The following is a 14,513-nucleotide window of genomic DNA, read 5'->3' as shown; positions in this document are numbered from 1 at the left end:
ATATATATACACACATTTTATATTATATTTAGTGTGGCTAATAAAGCCAAAATGTTACCTTCAGAATGAAAATTTTGAGTGTTGCAGTCCCTCAAAGAGGACATGAGTGGGTTAGATTTTGGCACTTTTTAATTTGGCTTATTTCTTCTACCATCTTAAGCCCTCATAACTTCTTCTACAAAATATATCTACGTAAAATGAACCTTTAATTTCATTTATACTCCGTTTAAAAAGTGCAACCATATAAACTTTACACCTGCTCAAAATGTCACATCCTACAATAGGAGAGAATGCATGTATTTGTCTCTGTACAGGTGCACAATGACATTTGGAGCATCTCCCTGAGCAGTGCATACAAATAAGATGCATCAAATACAAACTTATTTTAATTTGAAGTGAAAGTTAAAATAGACACACATACCCATTACGCTGTCCTTAATGATCTTAGACAGGATGTTCATAGTAGAGGCAGTGTAATGTGTTTTTCTATAGCCCCTGAGCAAACTTTGAGCATCAATATTATGGGATATATCCGAGCTTCAATAGCAAAACTGCACAAATTTAAAATCTGTGAGAGTGAAAGTAGTATTAAATCATGACTGTGTTAGAAAATGATTTTGATTTCAAAGGAGAAGGTGGCCCCAGTGTAAAAATGTAGGTAAGTGATATATCTTGTTTTGACTTGCCTCCAATCTGACATTTAAAATTGACCCAAGTGCTTTTTTTTTTTTTTTTTTGGACCAAAAAACAGATAAAGAAAAGAAAACAGGGTATAAAGGCCTGCTTGTGTTATCCTATGGCACAGATATTAAATTAGTGCAGTTTTGCTTTTGAAACTCTAATATATCCTTTTTAAAACTTCAGCTCCTGACACTTGCAGTAGGCGTTACATCGGTTTGGTTGCTGCTTTTAACAAAGCTCCAATTTGTTTTTCACCTCCTAAGTTGTGAGTATTCAAAAATTCTGGAGAAATACTGTAGACTATAAAAAGGCGTAGTCGGAGGGCCTGTAACTCATTTTGAAGGAGGAAGCATGGATTCATTACATACAATAAAGTTATTGTACTAAAAAAAGAATATCTGATACTGATAGGAGGACAGATGGAAGGCACTGATCGATTTTTCATTGAATGTGTTTAGATTTATGGTCCCATGCTGCTCTCTGCTATTTAGATCAATGGGAAAGGCATCAGTAAAACGGGGTTGGAAGCTGTGGTCGACTGCACACATTTGATAAAAGTGATGGTCGTGCATTAGTGCACCCAGTAAAAGTAAAGAGCAACTCCTTCTCAGATGAATGAGGATGTCAGTGCAGGATGTAATCAGACTGTCACCAAGAACCGCCCTACTGTAAAACAATTACAGTAGAGCTGCACTGCATTCATCCCTCATTACAATGAACAGTGCACATTTGAGAGCAAGTGGTCGTATTCTCGACTGGTGGATAAGCGCCTGAGTGGCAGAGAGCAGTCTCCTAGCATGGTTTGTCCCCTCATTGAAAGTCAATATGAAGATTTTAAACGATGGCCTTTCTCCTGTGATGAAAAAGTTCTATCCCGGTGGTAGTCGTCTCTTCCAGGAGCCATCCTCAGGGAACTAAATGGTTTAAATATGAATGTAAATGTAAATTTTATGTCATGGCTTTCACAGTCACTAGATCTCTTACTAAAATGCTTTATATTGGGGGTTTATTTCCATTAATTTGCCTGTAGTTAAATGTTTGGTATTGTGTAACAAGCATGCGAGACAATTAATTTCTTGTTAGCAAAAATACAGTTTTAAAAACGTTTGCTTTGCTTTTGGCTTTTCTCTGCACTGAGTTCATGCTTTAAGGCCATTAATAAGGTTCTCTAACTAATCTAGGGTCATATATAACCAGTTTGGTAATATGTAAAAACACCATGATGTCCTGGCAAATCCTGGAATGTTTGATCTTGTCTGCATTGTGTAGTTATTGCTACTTTTTTTTAATCTCACTGATATTTACATTTAAAGTAGTCAAACTTGAAACTAAAATTGTCATTTTTTTCCATCAAGTTTTTGCTGTAAAACATTTTGATCTCAATTAAACCTGTATGACAATCTGACACTGATGTCATGAATCCAAATCACCCAGTTTAAGCCACTGAGTGTGAGTTTTTAAGTTTTAAAAATATATATATTTGAAATACCACAAAGAGATGTCTAATGTCTATTTCTGAGGATAAAATCTGTGTGGAAAATCACAGAACTGTTTATTGATTTTGAGGGAGGCTTAATGCTGGAGTCAGTCCATAAAATACTGCCAGCTTTTAATCAGTTTCATGAGGATTCAAAGGCGGAAAGAGCAGAAACACTCAGTATCCTCAGCGGTGGCTGCAGCTCTGTCTGCGAGGACTTTTAAAGATGAATCTGTCTTGTGAGTCCTGTGTGGCGGTTATTAGCTCTGACCTCAGTGACGACCATCCATCTGTCTCTCTAATGGTCGCAGGGGTAAGTGTAGCATGTCTAACTAACCTCGTGTCCTTCACTTCTCTTTCAGGTTGAAATGTCCTCTGCGAAGCACCAACAAACGCTTCCTCCTCAACACGCTGCGCTCCACCGGCCTGCAGCGCTGCACTGGCGAGCCCGGAGCCGGACACTCCACCGCAAGGGGGCGCCTGAGGAGCGATTCCCCAGACAGAGGCCGCAGCAGGACGCCTCCCAGAGATCACAAGAGTAATGGAGGCCACATTGATCATAAACATCATCACAGGGACGGCCGCAGAGACAGAGATAAGAAGCTGGATAGAGACAAAGACAGACGCCACGGAGGCGACAGAGAACGGAGACGCACTGATAGACCGAGCCGAGACAAAGACGCGCACACACACACAAACTCCACGAGTTAAAATAGCCCAACTGTGTGTGTGTGTGTGTGTGTGTGTGGACTTAAACCTGAGAGGATCTGCTGACTTTGCTCAGAATGAGCTACACGAAACTTTAAGTTCTTGTTACACCGGATTGTAAAGGTGGACAATTGTCTCTCATGATGGGTTCAGTTGCTGCCCCCCTCTCCCCCCAGTAAACTTTTGTCTGAATAACACATCCCACACGTTTATGTTCTTCATTCTCTTCATCATAGTTTGATGCAGTTATGCTTCACCCATAAGAGCAGGCTTTGTTTCAATCATAATGTCATTACCATTTTTCTGTTATTATTCACTAGCCATGATGTTTACATAGGCCACGCTGCAGTCGCCACTGGGTAAGCACATGTTATCGCCTGTCCAACTTTTTGACATGTATACACCAGCTATCACAAAGGGTTTTGTTTGTCAAAGGAGAGAGGAAAAAAACTTTGTTTTCCCGACACTCCTACATGCGCCTGTGCTTGTGGTTCAGTGGTCTCCAGAGGATTATGTGTGGCAGTGAAGTATTTTAACCCTTTAACACATACAGTATTTTCACCTTTTGTAAGGTTTGAGGATGGGTGGACGTTTGCCGAAGCCTTCAGTGTCCTCTCCATTTAGCCTCCTTTTTATTTTTTACTGTTTCACAGCCTTATATAAACGCGACAAATGTCAAGCTCTTTGGCCCTGATTACACACGGCTCAATTACAGCCGTGTGTCACTCCTCGCTTAGGCCATTACATAAGGGGAAAAAAAAATCTGCAGCTTGAAAGTTGGCTAAAGTGCATCTGAGGCGCATCATGCTTCATAAATCACGTTGTCTCCACTGTAGAGGAGAATGGCTCTGGTTAACTGTTTCCTTCCTCTTTGAAACAATAATCAAATATAAACACCATTAAGCCATAGTGCAGGCGGTGTTTTGTGTAGAATTGGTTTACTTGAACTTTATTGCATCGCTGAGTGCCCCATTAAGATACAGTCGAAAGTGGCATAATTGCTTCTGAAGAACTCCGGGCAAATACGGTCTATTGATACACACCAGCGAGGTAAAAGCCCGATCTTCCTGTAATTTTTCCTGAAAAATAAGTAAATCGCGTTCGTCTCCGCGTTGCGTAAAGGCGACACCGGAGAGCTCGAGGGCTGTGGAGACACGCTCCACGCGCACGGCTGTTAATTGAGTTCAGTCCAGTCACTCCAGCCTAATTGATTTAATGGCGCGAGCACACGCCGCCGCTGAAGCCTAATGACCAGCAAACACCGGCGAGAGTGCAGCGAGCGAAGTGGCCGCATGAGCTCTTGTTTGTTGTCGCCAAGATACCTGCGTGCGGAGATCGTGGGTCCATGCGTGCGAAATGGTGTTAAATGATGCATTTACAAAAGTATAATGGGCGCGTTTTAAACGTTAGAGGGGGGGAAAGCAGATAAATGAAAAAAGTGGGCTGTGTGTGGTGTTTGAGCTTTTCGCCAGAGTTTCCAAGACAACTGTTTCTCCATCCACGTCTCTTATCTGGCGGGTCAACCAATGTTTGCGCCCATACGTATCGATTTATCAACCTTAGTGTGCACACGAGAGATATATCCATATAAAATGTCGATGGCTGTGCTGTTTGAGGACAATCCAGCTTGCCTTGCGTGAGATTCGTGCTCCTTCCAGACGCTCTTGATTAATAACTCCCTCTTTTGCCCCACATGTGGAAGGAGCAGTTGCACGGTCACCTGTTTTTGTTGTTGTTGCTGCTGCTGCTGCTGCTGTTGGGGTCAGACACAGGTGGATGCCAGGTAAACCTTGCGGTATTTACAGAGTACCATTGATTTACGCGCTCTTGTTCAGTTGGCTGGGAAAAAAAGCTCACAGAGCTGCAGAATATCCTGGAAACTGGGAGCTATCGGCCTGCCGTTTTTGAGCAAATAGTGAAACCAATGGCTTGGGCGCTACAGGATCACATGGTGGCAGAGTGACACACCTGTGTGGAGCAGTAAGGGCCTCGCAGTTGCGCCTGAGGCAGGTAGGGCTGAAGGTTTACGCTGAGGTAGGGCGCAGGTTACGGTGCGTGTGTGTGCGCAAACGGCCCCCCTGCAGACACGGGTCCTCGCCAGCCATGAATCGGGAAGATCACTTTTATCCCTCTCAGGTTTTTAAAGACTCCTGCGCGTACCAGAGATCACAGGGTGATGACTACAGCCACAGCAGCCCGCCACCCTGCCTCTACATGAGCAGGCAGGTCCACTCCGTCTACACACCGCCGTCCATGGGAGCCTTGGAGCAGGCCGGCCTTCCTGACATTGCTACCACTTACAGTTTGCCGAGTATGCGGGAGGAACCTGGCGTACCCCAGCTCCTCCACCACCACCAGCACCAGCAGCAACAGCAGACGCTCCAGCCGCCTCCAGGCTACAGTGACCCCGTGGAACAGAGCAGATATCACCTGCCATTCCCCTGGATGAAAACCACTAAATCCCACTCACACACCTGGAAAGGACAGTGGGCAGGTAAACACTCAAACAAATCAGCGTATACAGTGTGATTATGAGCGTACTACAGAATCTGACTGAGGGGGGTTAAAGTTCTTAATTTGAGTTCAAAGAGGGATTCAAATTAAAATATGAGACAGTCATGTTTGCACAATTTAGCTACATAACAAATAACTTTCAACTAACTCCTTCTGAGGCCTTTAATGACATCATGGCCCCAACAATACGATCCTGGGTGTTTCAGTTTACCTGTCAGTCATTTTTGTAAAAGGCCCGGGAGGTGAGCGGTTGCTTCATATGAGGTATTATCGTCACAAAAATGTGAGTTTTGTTTGTACAAAAACATTTTCACAAATCACGCTATCTTTAGCCACGAGCAGCCTAATAATAGTCTTTTATATTGCCAAGTCGTTTGTAATTCTAATGTGGTCTTGATAACGTGGAACAAAAAAAACCTCTAACATGTAATGAACTTTTTAAGGAAAGTATTTTTTAGGGAAGAGTTTTCAGTGGACTGAATTTCAACAAACTTGGAGAGGCTTTACGTGCAGCGAGTTTGCGTAAAAGCAGTGTCGTCGTTAGGAAAACCCCCATTTTGGTTAAAATAAAAAAAAAGCAAATAAAGTTCTCGTACTTTTCTTACATCAGAATGAAATTCCCAGAAAACATTTCTTCTGATTCTCTCTCCTAAAGAACTCTCAATAGAAGCGTCATGTATGAACGAGCCACTCTCATAAAGTCGAAACTGAATAACTTACACTCTGATATAGCAGGCCCACGTTGTTTTATTATTCTGAGATACTTAATGGACAGTGTAAACTTATTATATATGACATTTTGAAACAGTTACTATGAACTTAAAAAAACCCCAAAAGTTTTTAAAATCAGCATGAACGACGGTAACGGGAATGATGCCCAGAATCGAAACTCTAAATTAGTGCCTTACAAATAGGCAATAATTATAATCAGTGGCTTCACATGATTCATATTAATTTCTAACAACTTGACTATGTAAATCTATTTAAAAAATAGTCTGCATGATGGCGTATTTCAGTTTCACTTTGAAAATAAATGTATATTAAATGCAGTATTTATTATTATCATTATTATTATTATTATTTGGAACGTATTAAATACAAATTTAGCTGCACATTCAACGTCATAAATGAATGAATAGTCTTTCTTGTATTGATGTTCAAAATGAACAAATTATATGAGGGAATTTAGGGTCCTCGGGTAAAATAAAACGCTCTAGAAGCTCTTCAAACTAACTGATGCGTGACTGATAACGTGCAAATAAAGACAAGAATTACTTTTCTATAATATTTTAAATCTTTGTTTTTTACTTGACTGTTTTAAATGTAAAAAAATATAATTGAAAATGGAAGAGATCATTTTTTTAACAGTCAGTTCATTAAAACGTGGATCTCATCGAGTTGTGGACGTAATTAATTAATTCATTTATTTTAAAGAAGCGGTATATGGATTCTTCTAAGGCGTCTAAAAACTTATATTGTTTCGGTCTTTATCTTCAACAATATGAAAATACTTTTTAAAAAAATTAAAACTTATATACAGTTTTCTGTGACTGTAGCAAATACTTCCTGGTTGTGGTTTATGATATGCACAGTAATTAATCTGCTTTAATTTCAGCTCTGGGTGATCACGTGCACTGGGAAATATGTTTTGTCCTTGAAGGAAATGTTAATTTAATCTCTAAAACAAGTAATTATAATAAGCTTCACCCCTAAAATCTAAATTAAACCTGTTTGAATAACCCCCCGTAATAATCACCTGTTTTTTGGCCAAGTATTTGGTTAGTACTGGTTAAATAAAGAGTGGCTGGAGATTCTTCTTTACATTCATTTTCAAGATTTATTTTTTACATGAATAAAAAACACTTTTCATAGTTTACAATTAAAAATGTAAATTTACACTTGAAGTGCTTCAGATTTTAATAAAAATTCATTTTTATTACATATTCTTGTTTTTAAAGGGCGCTAATTCTCCGTGTGGTTTTAGGGTCATACGTGATGACTGAGAATGAAGAAAACAAACGCACGAGGACTGCGTACACGCGCGCCCAGCTGCTGGAGCTCGAGAAGGAGTTCCTTTTCAACCGCTACATCTCGAGGCCGAGGCGCGTGGAGCTGGCGCTGACCCTCAGCCTCACCGAGCGCCACATCAAGATCTGGTTCCAGAACAGGCGCATGAAGTGGAAGAAGGAGGAGGACCGGAGGAGGGCGAGGGGGGCCGACCCCGACCAGGACTCCTCCATCACCTCTGGAGACCAGGGGGAGGCCGCTGGAGGGGTTTCCTCCTCAAACGGACCACACCCCACCACACCCCCCGTGTCCCCTCTGCACGGTCTGTCTGCCTCCGGCTCCAGAGAGAGCGCATAGATCCAGCGGATATATTTTTAAGACTTTAAGATTTTTAAGACTCAGACCTGAACTCATATTTAAGGGATCATTTTAACTTTGACTGAAACTCAAATCCAAGTTTTAGGAAACATGTACATATATTTTTTTTCTGAAAAGATTGATGGTATTTAGGGGTGGGGGGATATTTCTGTAAAGTGCTCGTTTACAGGGACCCTTCAGAAATTTCTCTTGGACCACCATAAGCCCCCTGACTGGAGTCCACAGTCTGTTGATTCAGGACTTATTTACTGACGTTTCTTCATCGCCAAACATCCTCTGAGATAGGTTCAACACCAGATGGCACGCGGAGACAACAAATTCACGAACTCCTTTCCCGACAGCGGACCACAGACATGATTATCAGTGCTGTTGTTTTCCATACATCAGTGTACACTTGTATATACACTAAGCTGTATTATGGAGATTGTTAATTAGAATCAATGATCCACATGTTTTATTGATTGAGATTTTATGGATACATTCAGAATTAAAATATACCACAGCCTTTGAGCCCGGGAGTGATGAGGTTTAGAGGCAAACTGGCGCAAAACTCAACCTCCGGCACTTCATAATTTGTTCGCGCCATCAGTAAGCAGCAGACTTTGGAGGCGCAAGCGGCAGATCTTCTTCACCTCCTCGATGCCGCGCGCTCTCTCCACTGCGCGCTCGTTCTGGCAGCGCTCGGACAGCTGCAGCAAGATGTTCGCTTTGTCGTTCATCCGGGCGCAGATGACAAATGGAAATTCGAAGCGCTTTTTATACTCCTCGTTGAGACGGGCCATGCGCTCGGCTTCCCCCGAGGTCAGCGCGTCCATTCCGGCTCCCGCCTGCTCCTGGCGCGACTCCCGGGTCAAGGTGCCTCTCTGCAGGTCCCTGCCGGCCAGATCGGGGTGACACCTTAGGATCCCCTCTTTACCTGCACATACAACCGATCATTTCTGCCAGTTTAGAGCATTAAACTGATACAAGCCTACTTATTAAACAAACGCGTAAAAATTAACCCGAGCACAGGGTAGAAATGTTAATAAACTAATTCCGTGGATCACCTGATTCTGGGAGCTCGTCGATGAAGTCACTGATGGCGGCCTCCAGAGCATTTAAACTCACAAACGGACGCCTCGACCACACAGCGGCTGTTATAACAGGACATTTCTCCACCACGTTACCGAAAGTGTTCACAAAATCCTCGTAAGAAAGAGCATTTACAGCTGAAATGTCCATGACTTATGGGAACAGTCTTCAGTGGTGCCACAGGCAGTGTTTGTTGACCTTTACGCAACACTTTGCAACAAGGGTTAACGCACCGCTGGACACACAGAACACCCCCCACCCTCCCCGGATAGTCTGGCAGTGGTTAATATTTTCTTATGGAAACTATCTGACACTGGAAAGAACAGTTGGCTGAGTATAAAATAGGAGGAAAACAGTGATTTAAATTTTAGCTGCAGGGTCCTTATTCAGCATTACAATTCTGAGCTCTGGCGTCCCCTAGCGCTGAACAAAGGTCAGCAAAGAATATAAATCAGACGGCTATCCATTAAAACAGCGCGACGCCGGTATTGAGATCATGATAAGGCTTCAGTGGTGGAAGAAGCAGGCAGATCCTACATGAGAATAGCCTGTAGCGATAGAGCTGCAGGAAAATTTTACGTAAGCTAAAAGACCTGCACTGAAAATGATGGCATTTTCAGACAAATTCCAGGGATCACATTTCCTGAACGAGGCTCTTTAAGTCTGAATGGCTAAAACTAATTGTGTAAACCTACCTACAATCTTTGTTTTCTTAGACCCGATAATGACGATAATGATACAATAAATAGTTTTGTGGATATTTTGTTGACTCTATTTCCATATTTTTACATGCTTTACTGAACAGGTATGTGCCACCCTGCCTGGACCTCTTGCCCCTCATTTGCCCCCATTTAAAGTTTTCTAGTTCCGCCACTTTAAAAAAGGAAACATTAAAAAAATGTACTTCATTATTACTGTCATTTAGTAAAATCTACTTTTAAGTAGAACACAGCTTTTCTCCCAGTGGCATCATATACTGCATCACATTGTACGAAAATCTTCATTTAAAATTTGTGATTGCCATTAATTCTGCAGGATCCTGAAATACTCACACACCTGCAATCATGTTTCTCTGCCTCCAAATGTTCATTCTCCTGGTATGCAGGGGGAAATGTTCTTACTGCAACTCCACTACTCCACCTACATGGCAATTTAACCCGCAGGGAATTAGGAAGGCTCATCACTATGATGCTGTATAAACATGGTTGGCAGGACACCTAATTCCTACACAGATTTACTACTGCACAAAATCACATGGGCAAAAACTGCCTCAGTCCAAAAAAAGAAGAAAAAAAAGTTTTATTAGTGAGCACCACACTCTCACTGGAAATAAGATACACAAGATTTATTTTTCTTTCAAGGCAGGCTAGTGGGCTGGGGGTGTAATTCTGGCCAGCAGCCCGAGGACATAATGTTTAGCATTATCAGCCTGTCAGCCAATCAAAAATTAGTTCAGCATCTTCCTGAGAAAGAGTTTTCATCTACCTTAATGGGCCTTGAGTTAATGGGGAGGGAGTTTTCACACAAGATCCTGGGAATGCAACTCTCAGTCTCTTTAATGAGGTTGGCCACCTCCTCATTACAGGGTAGGCTATTCCTCCTAAAGCTGCACAGGTTACTTCTAGCAGTTTTCAGTCCAATTCTTTTTTTTAAAGCAACACATAAGCCCTGAAATGAATCTTCCTTCTGGTAAAACTAAAGCATTTTTAAAACAAAACCAGCCAAATAAAAAGAAAAAAAGCTTTCCTCCAACTGTGGGCTTCAGTTCAAAAGTATTCTACAACCCTTTCCCATCCAGTTTCTCTGCGTGCATATTTCCTCCTTTCTATCCCCTTTAGAGAAAAGGGCCCCAAACCCACCAATCAATTACTTCTGGGACTCAACAGCAAATAGCTGGACTAGAGTTGATCTCCACTCCCACGCTGGTGCGGCCTAACCTGACATTTAGTAGGAGATCACACAATTACCTAAATTAAACAACAATTCAGCCGAGGTAAGGAAAATTAGGATGTATCACCAGGCAAGCAGGGAATGTTGAAGATCACGTCCTCACACTGATACACCAGTTTCAAAGAAACACATGCAAAATCTGGGTCTGTTAACAGTGACAGCAACTTTCCATTAGAGAGGAGGAGACGCAGCACATTCTGGAGCCAGGGGTTGTTATTGAAACAGGCTTAAGATCAAATGCTGCTTATCTGCACAACCAAAGTGGCTCAAATTGCCTCACCTATACAAAGGAGGTCATGTCACATGGGAGCTCATGCTTACTCCATACATCTAAGAGAGGCTTTACAGATGGAATACAGCACCTCTAACTAGAAACACAGGAAAAGAGCAGACTCATTTAGGTGTGCACAGATGTTTATTTATTTATTTGTTTGTTTTAGATACAATGTTATAGCAGAGAAAGTATTATACAGTCAGGCGTACATTTCATTTGTGAGTAAAGGAGAGACTGGTTTCATGATAAGCAGACTTTCCGTGGGTGGAAATACTTTGAGCATGAGGATAAAAATCTGTGGTCACATAGCTTCTCTCTCTCTCTCTTTTTTTCATTCACTTTAAACTTTCAATGCTCATTGCCAGGAACAAGAAGAAAACAACATCACTGTTATGGCAACTAGGAAGTTGGGGGCTTCCCTGCACTGACAATGTGCTCAGAGCAGGTCTGGCTTGTACAGGATAACAACGTGGCCACCATGAAACCAAAAAAAGCATAATACAGCAGCCATGGGTGTAAGAGCCATTTATTGTTTTTGTTTTGTGTTGTTGCACATTTGGACACTGGGGGCAGTGACATTTGCGGTTACTGCGTTTATACAGGAAGAGTTGATCTTACAATGAGTAATGGTTGAACAGCTTGATGCTACGGATCAAATGAGGAGGCAGGGGAAGCATTGCCTTGGAGGCCTCAAAACATTTACACTGAGTTTTTCAAGTAGCACTCAGAACCTGTCTCGACCCCTTCTTTGACTTAATAACTGCAACCAAACTCCACCAGCATGTGTAGAAATCTCTTCACAAAGCTGTCAGAGTAGCTGTAAATGTCTTGATGCATGCTCAATCATCCAGGTAAGTAAATCTCCAAAACTTGATTCTGTTTATCTGAACGTAGCTTTTTGTGGGAGAAATGTTTCATCCATGGAAGAAGTGGAAAAAGAGGGCTTTGCTATCCTACCCTGGAACACCACCAATCCATTGGTTCAGATATGTGGATGAAACCTGGGTGAAAATCAAATCTCAGGGGTCACATTAACTCGGTGGACCGACACATCAAATTCACAAGGGAGGATATAATAAGTGGCAGGTTAGCCTTCTTAGACTGTGAGATTTCCATGACTAATGGGGGACATCTAAAAGCTGATGTGTACTGTAAACCTACGCATACGGATCAGTATTTAAGGTTTGACTCTCATCATCCATGGAGCACAAACTGGGCGTCATCAGGACGCTACAAAACAGAGCGAACGCCATCCCCACAGACACAGCGGCCAGGGAGGCAGAAGAACAGCACATCAAGAAGGCCCTGAGTCAATGTGGTTATCCCAGCTGGACTTTTGTCAGAGAAAGCTCCAGCCGATCCAGGAGAGAAGGACAACCGCTGCCCAAGCGAAAACCTGTAGAGATCCCGTATGTGTCAGCAGTATCGGAGCAGTTGAGACACATTTTTTCTAAACTCCGGGTCTCTGTGGCTTCTAAACCCCAAAACACGCTGCGCCAAAAATTGGTCCACCCCAAGGATCGGGTCCTCTGACACAAACAGAGTAACATAGTGTATGCTGTTAAGTACCAGGAGGATTGCCAGAATTTATACATCGGGGAAACCAAACAACCTGTGGCAAAGCGGATGGCACAACACAGAAGAGCTACTTCATCAGGCCAGGACTCTGCAGTCTATTTACACCTACAGGCCAGTGGACACTCTTAAGGATGAGGATGTACACATCCTGGACAGGGAGGAACGCTGGTTTGAGCGCGGAGTCAAGGAGGCCATTTACGTGAAAAGGGAAAGACCATCTCTGAATCGAGGAGGGGGCCTAAGGGTACATCTTTCGCCATCTTACAATGCTGGGATTGCAGCCATTCCCCAACTCTCTGAATGGTACTCATGGCCATTGATCAGTGGGCTTTGATCAGTGGGTTTTGGTCAGTGGTTGTTGATCAATGGTCATGAAAATTTGCATAATTAAGACTAAGGAACTGACCTCCCAGCCCATTGTTCCTTCAGTGAGCTGGTTTCAATCATTATGCAAATGTGCTGTTTATAAGATTGGGGAAACCTGCAGTCAGCTGAGACTGAAGAAGTCACTTGGATGAGTGACGAAACGTTTCTCCCACAAAACGCTACGTCCAGATGAACAGAATCAACTTTTGAAGAGTAGCTGTAAATACACAGAAATGAGTGCAGTTCTGATACATGAGAGGAATTTTGTGGGTTGACAGGGTGTGCCTGTAACTTTTCCTGACTGGAGCTTATTGAGCACAAGAATGACATACAAGATGCGGTTTCTACAGCCCAAGTATACTTATATGATGGTGCATGAGTACTGCACAAGGCTGCATGGTGGTGCAGTGATTAGCACTATGAAGTCATCGCAAGACAGTTCAGGGTATAAATCTCTTGATTTGTTACGACATGTCTTTTTGGAATTTAAATGCTCTCCTTGTAAATTTCTGAGTTTCTTGGCATCTTTCACATTTAGACCTTCTTTATTTTGTACAGTTTGCTTAAGCTGTAGTATATAGTTGAACTCTTTGTGGTAGATAATGAAAAGTGTTGGGTTAAATATGATTTATTCAGTTCCAGCAATAAGTATAAAATGCTCACTATATTTGATTTAAAGATAAAGACACTCGATTTTACTCTAAATGATTGTGAGAAGACTATCAAGTAACATGCTGTATGGATAAAATGATATATGGGTGATAACTGTATCTGATGGTTACAGAAGATCCTTCTCAGATATTGAAATGTCTGACTACACAGACATTGTTCAGAAATGTCCACAGAGGTCAGTGGATCATTGCAGTCGCTGAAATTCTGGTGGTTATATCTTTATAACCAAGCTGAAAAAAAGAAAGAGAGTGAGACTGAGTGATAATGGTTATTCATCCAGTTGTGGAGGTGAACAGGCCGACCCTCTGCCCTCAGTCTACAAGCTGGTCAAACAGCGATGATGAGCTATGCTCTTTATTTAGTTCATAAAAAGATGTTTATAAAAAGACCAAATATATACTTTATTTTTGATGAGGTACATGAGCTCTTTATTGACTACAGCCAAGCCAGAAGCAGAAGCAAACTGCCTACTTTCAGCACCATCATGTTGTTATAAGTAGGTACACCATCTATAATATAGAAATACAAGGACAATAATAAGAATTGATTAATTAATAATTGACATTTTATTAAAAAGTAATGTAAATAAAAAGTTCTTTGTACCTTTAGAGAATACTGGGTAATGGGTTTTGCAGAACCAGAACCAAACATAGTGTCAGCAGGAAGGAGTTCTCCTCAGGTGGATTACCTAAAAAACAAAACAATGTGAGCATGACAACGTTTAGATTTTTTTTTTCTTCATCAAATATTTTCAGTAAATATATTCATGAGACTTGTTATTACCAATAGAGGGCTGAGGTGTAGGTGGGATGATCATGTAATGGGTTTTGCACCAGG

At 41.9% G+C, this 14,513-nt stretch overlaps 2 protein-coding genes and 1 long non-coding RNA gene across 5 annotated transcripts in view; 1 reads left to right on the top strand and 2 right to left on the bottom strand.

Annotated features, from left to right (window-relative positions):
* pdx1 (pancreatic and duodenal homeobox 1) overlaps window positions 1-8,105 on the top strand; it is an 11,020-nt gene extending 2,915 nt beyond the window's left edge. For all 3 annotated transcript variants that reach the window (XM_005722637.1, XM_005722636.2, XM_005722638.1), the window contains exons 3-4: window positions 2,521-5,360; window positions 7,365-8,105. In XM_005722637.1, coding sequence (XP_005722694.1) covers window positions 4,970-5,360; window positions 7,365-7,744 — 771 coding nt within the window. In that variant the 5' untranslated portion in view covers window positions 2,521-4,969 and the 3' untranslated portion in view covers window positions 7,745-8,105. The remainder of the gene's footprint in view (window positions 1-2,520; window positions 5,361-7,364) is intronic.
* A 25-nt stretch (window positions 8,106-8,130) lies between these two features.
* On the bottom strand, window positions 8,131-9,586 carry urad (ureidoimidazoline (2-oxo-4-hydroxy-4-carboxy-5-) decarboxylase). The gene is made up of 2 exons (XM_005722635.1): window positions 8,812-9,586; window positions 8,131-8,681 (listed from the first exon to the last, which is right to left on the bottom strand). The coding sequence occupies exons 1-2, from the start codon at window positions 8,984-8,986 to the stop codon at window positions 8,332-8,334; spliced, it is 525 nt and encodes a 174-aa protein (XP_005722692.1). The 5' UTR covers window positions 8,987-9,586; the 3' UTR covers window positions 8,131-8,331.
* A 4,470-nt stretch (window positions 9,587-14,056) lies between these two features.
* Window positions 14,057-14,513, bottom strand: LOC106456523 (uncharacterized). The gene is made up of 3 exons (XR_001290626.1): window positions 14,460-14,513; window positions 14,280-14,364; window positions 14,057-14,185 (listed from the first exon to the last, which is right to left on the bottom strand). It is a non-coding gene; the product is annotated as an uncharacterized LOC106456523 (long non-coding RNA).

The sequence above is a fragment of the Pundamilia nyererei genome, unplaced genomic scaffold (genome assembly GCF_000239375.1).
Source record: "Pundamilia nyererei isolate P.nyererei 1_Seehausen unplaced genomic scaffold, PunNye1.0 scaffold00007, whole genome shotgun sequence".
Lineage (NCBI taxonomy): Eukaryota > Metazoa > Chordata > Actinopteri > Cichliformes > Cichlidae > Pundamilia > Pundamilia nyererei.
This window is presented reverse-complemented; position numbering and strand designations above follow the sequence as displayed.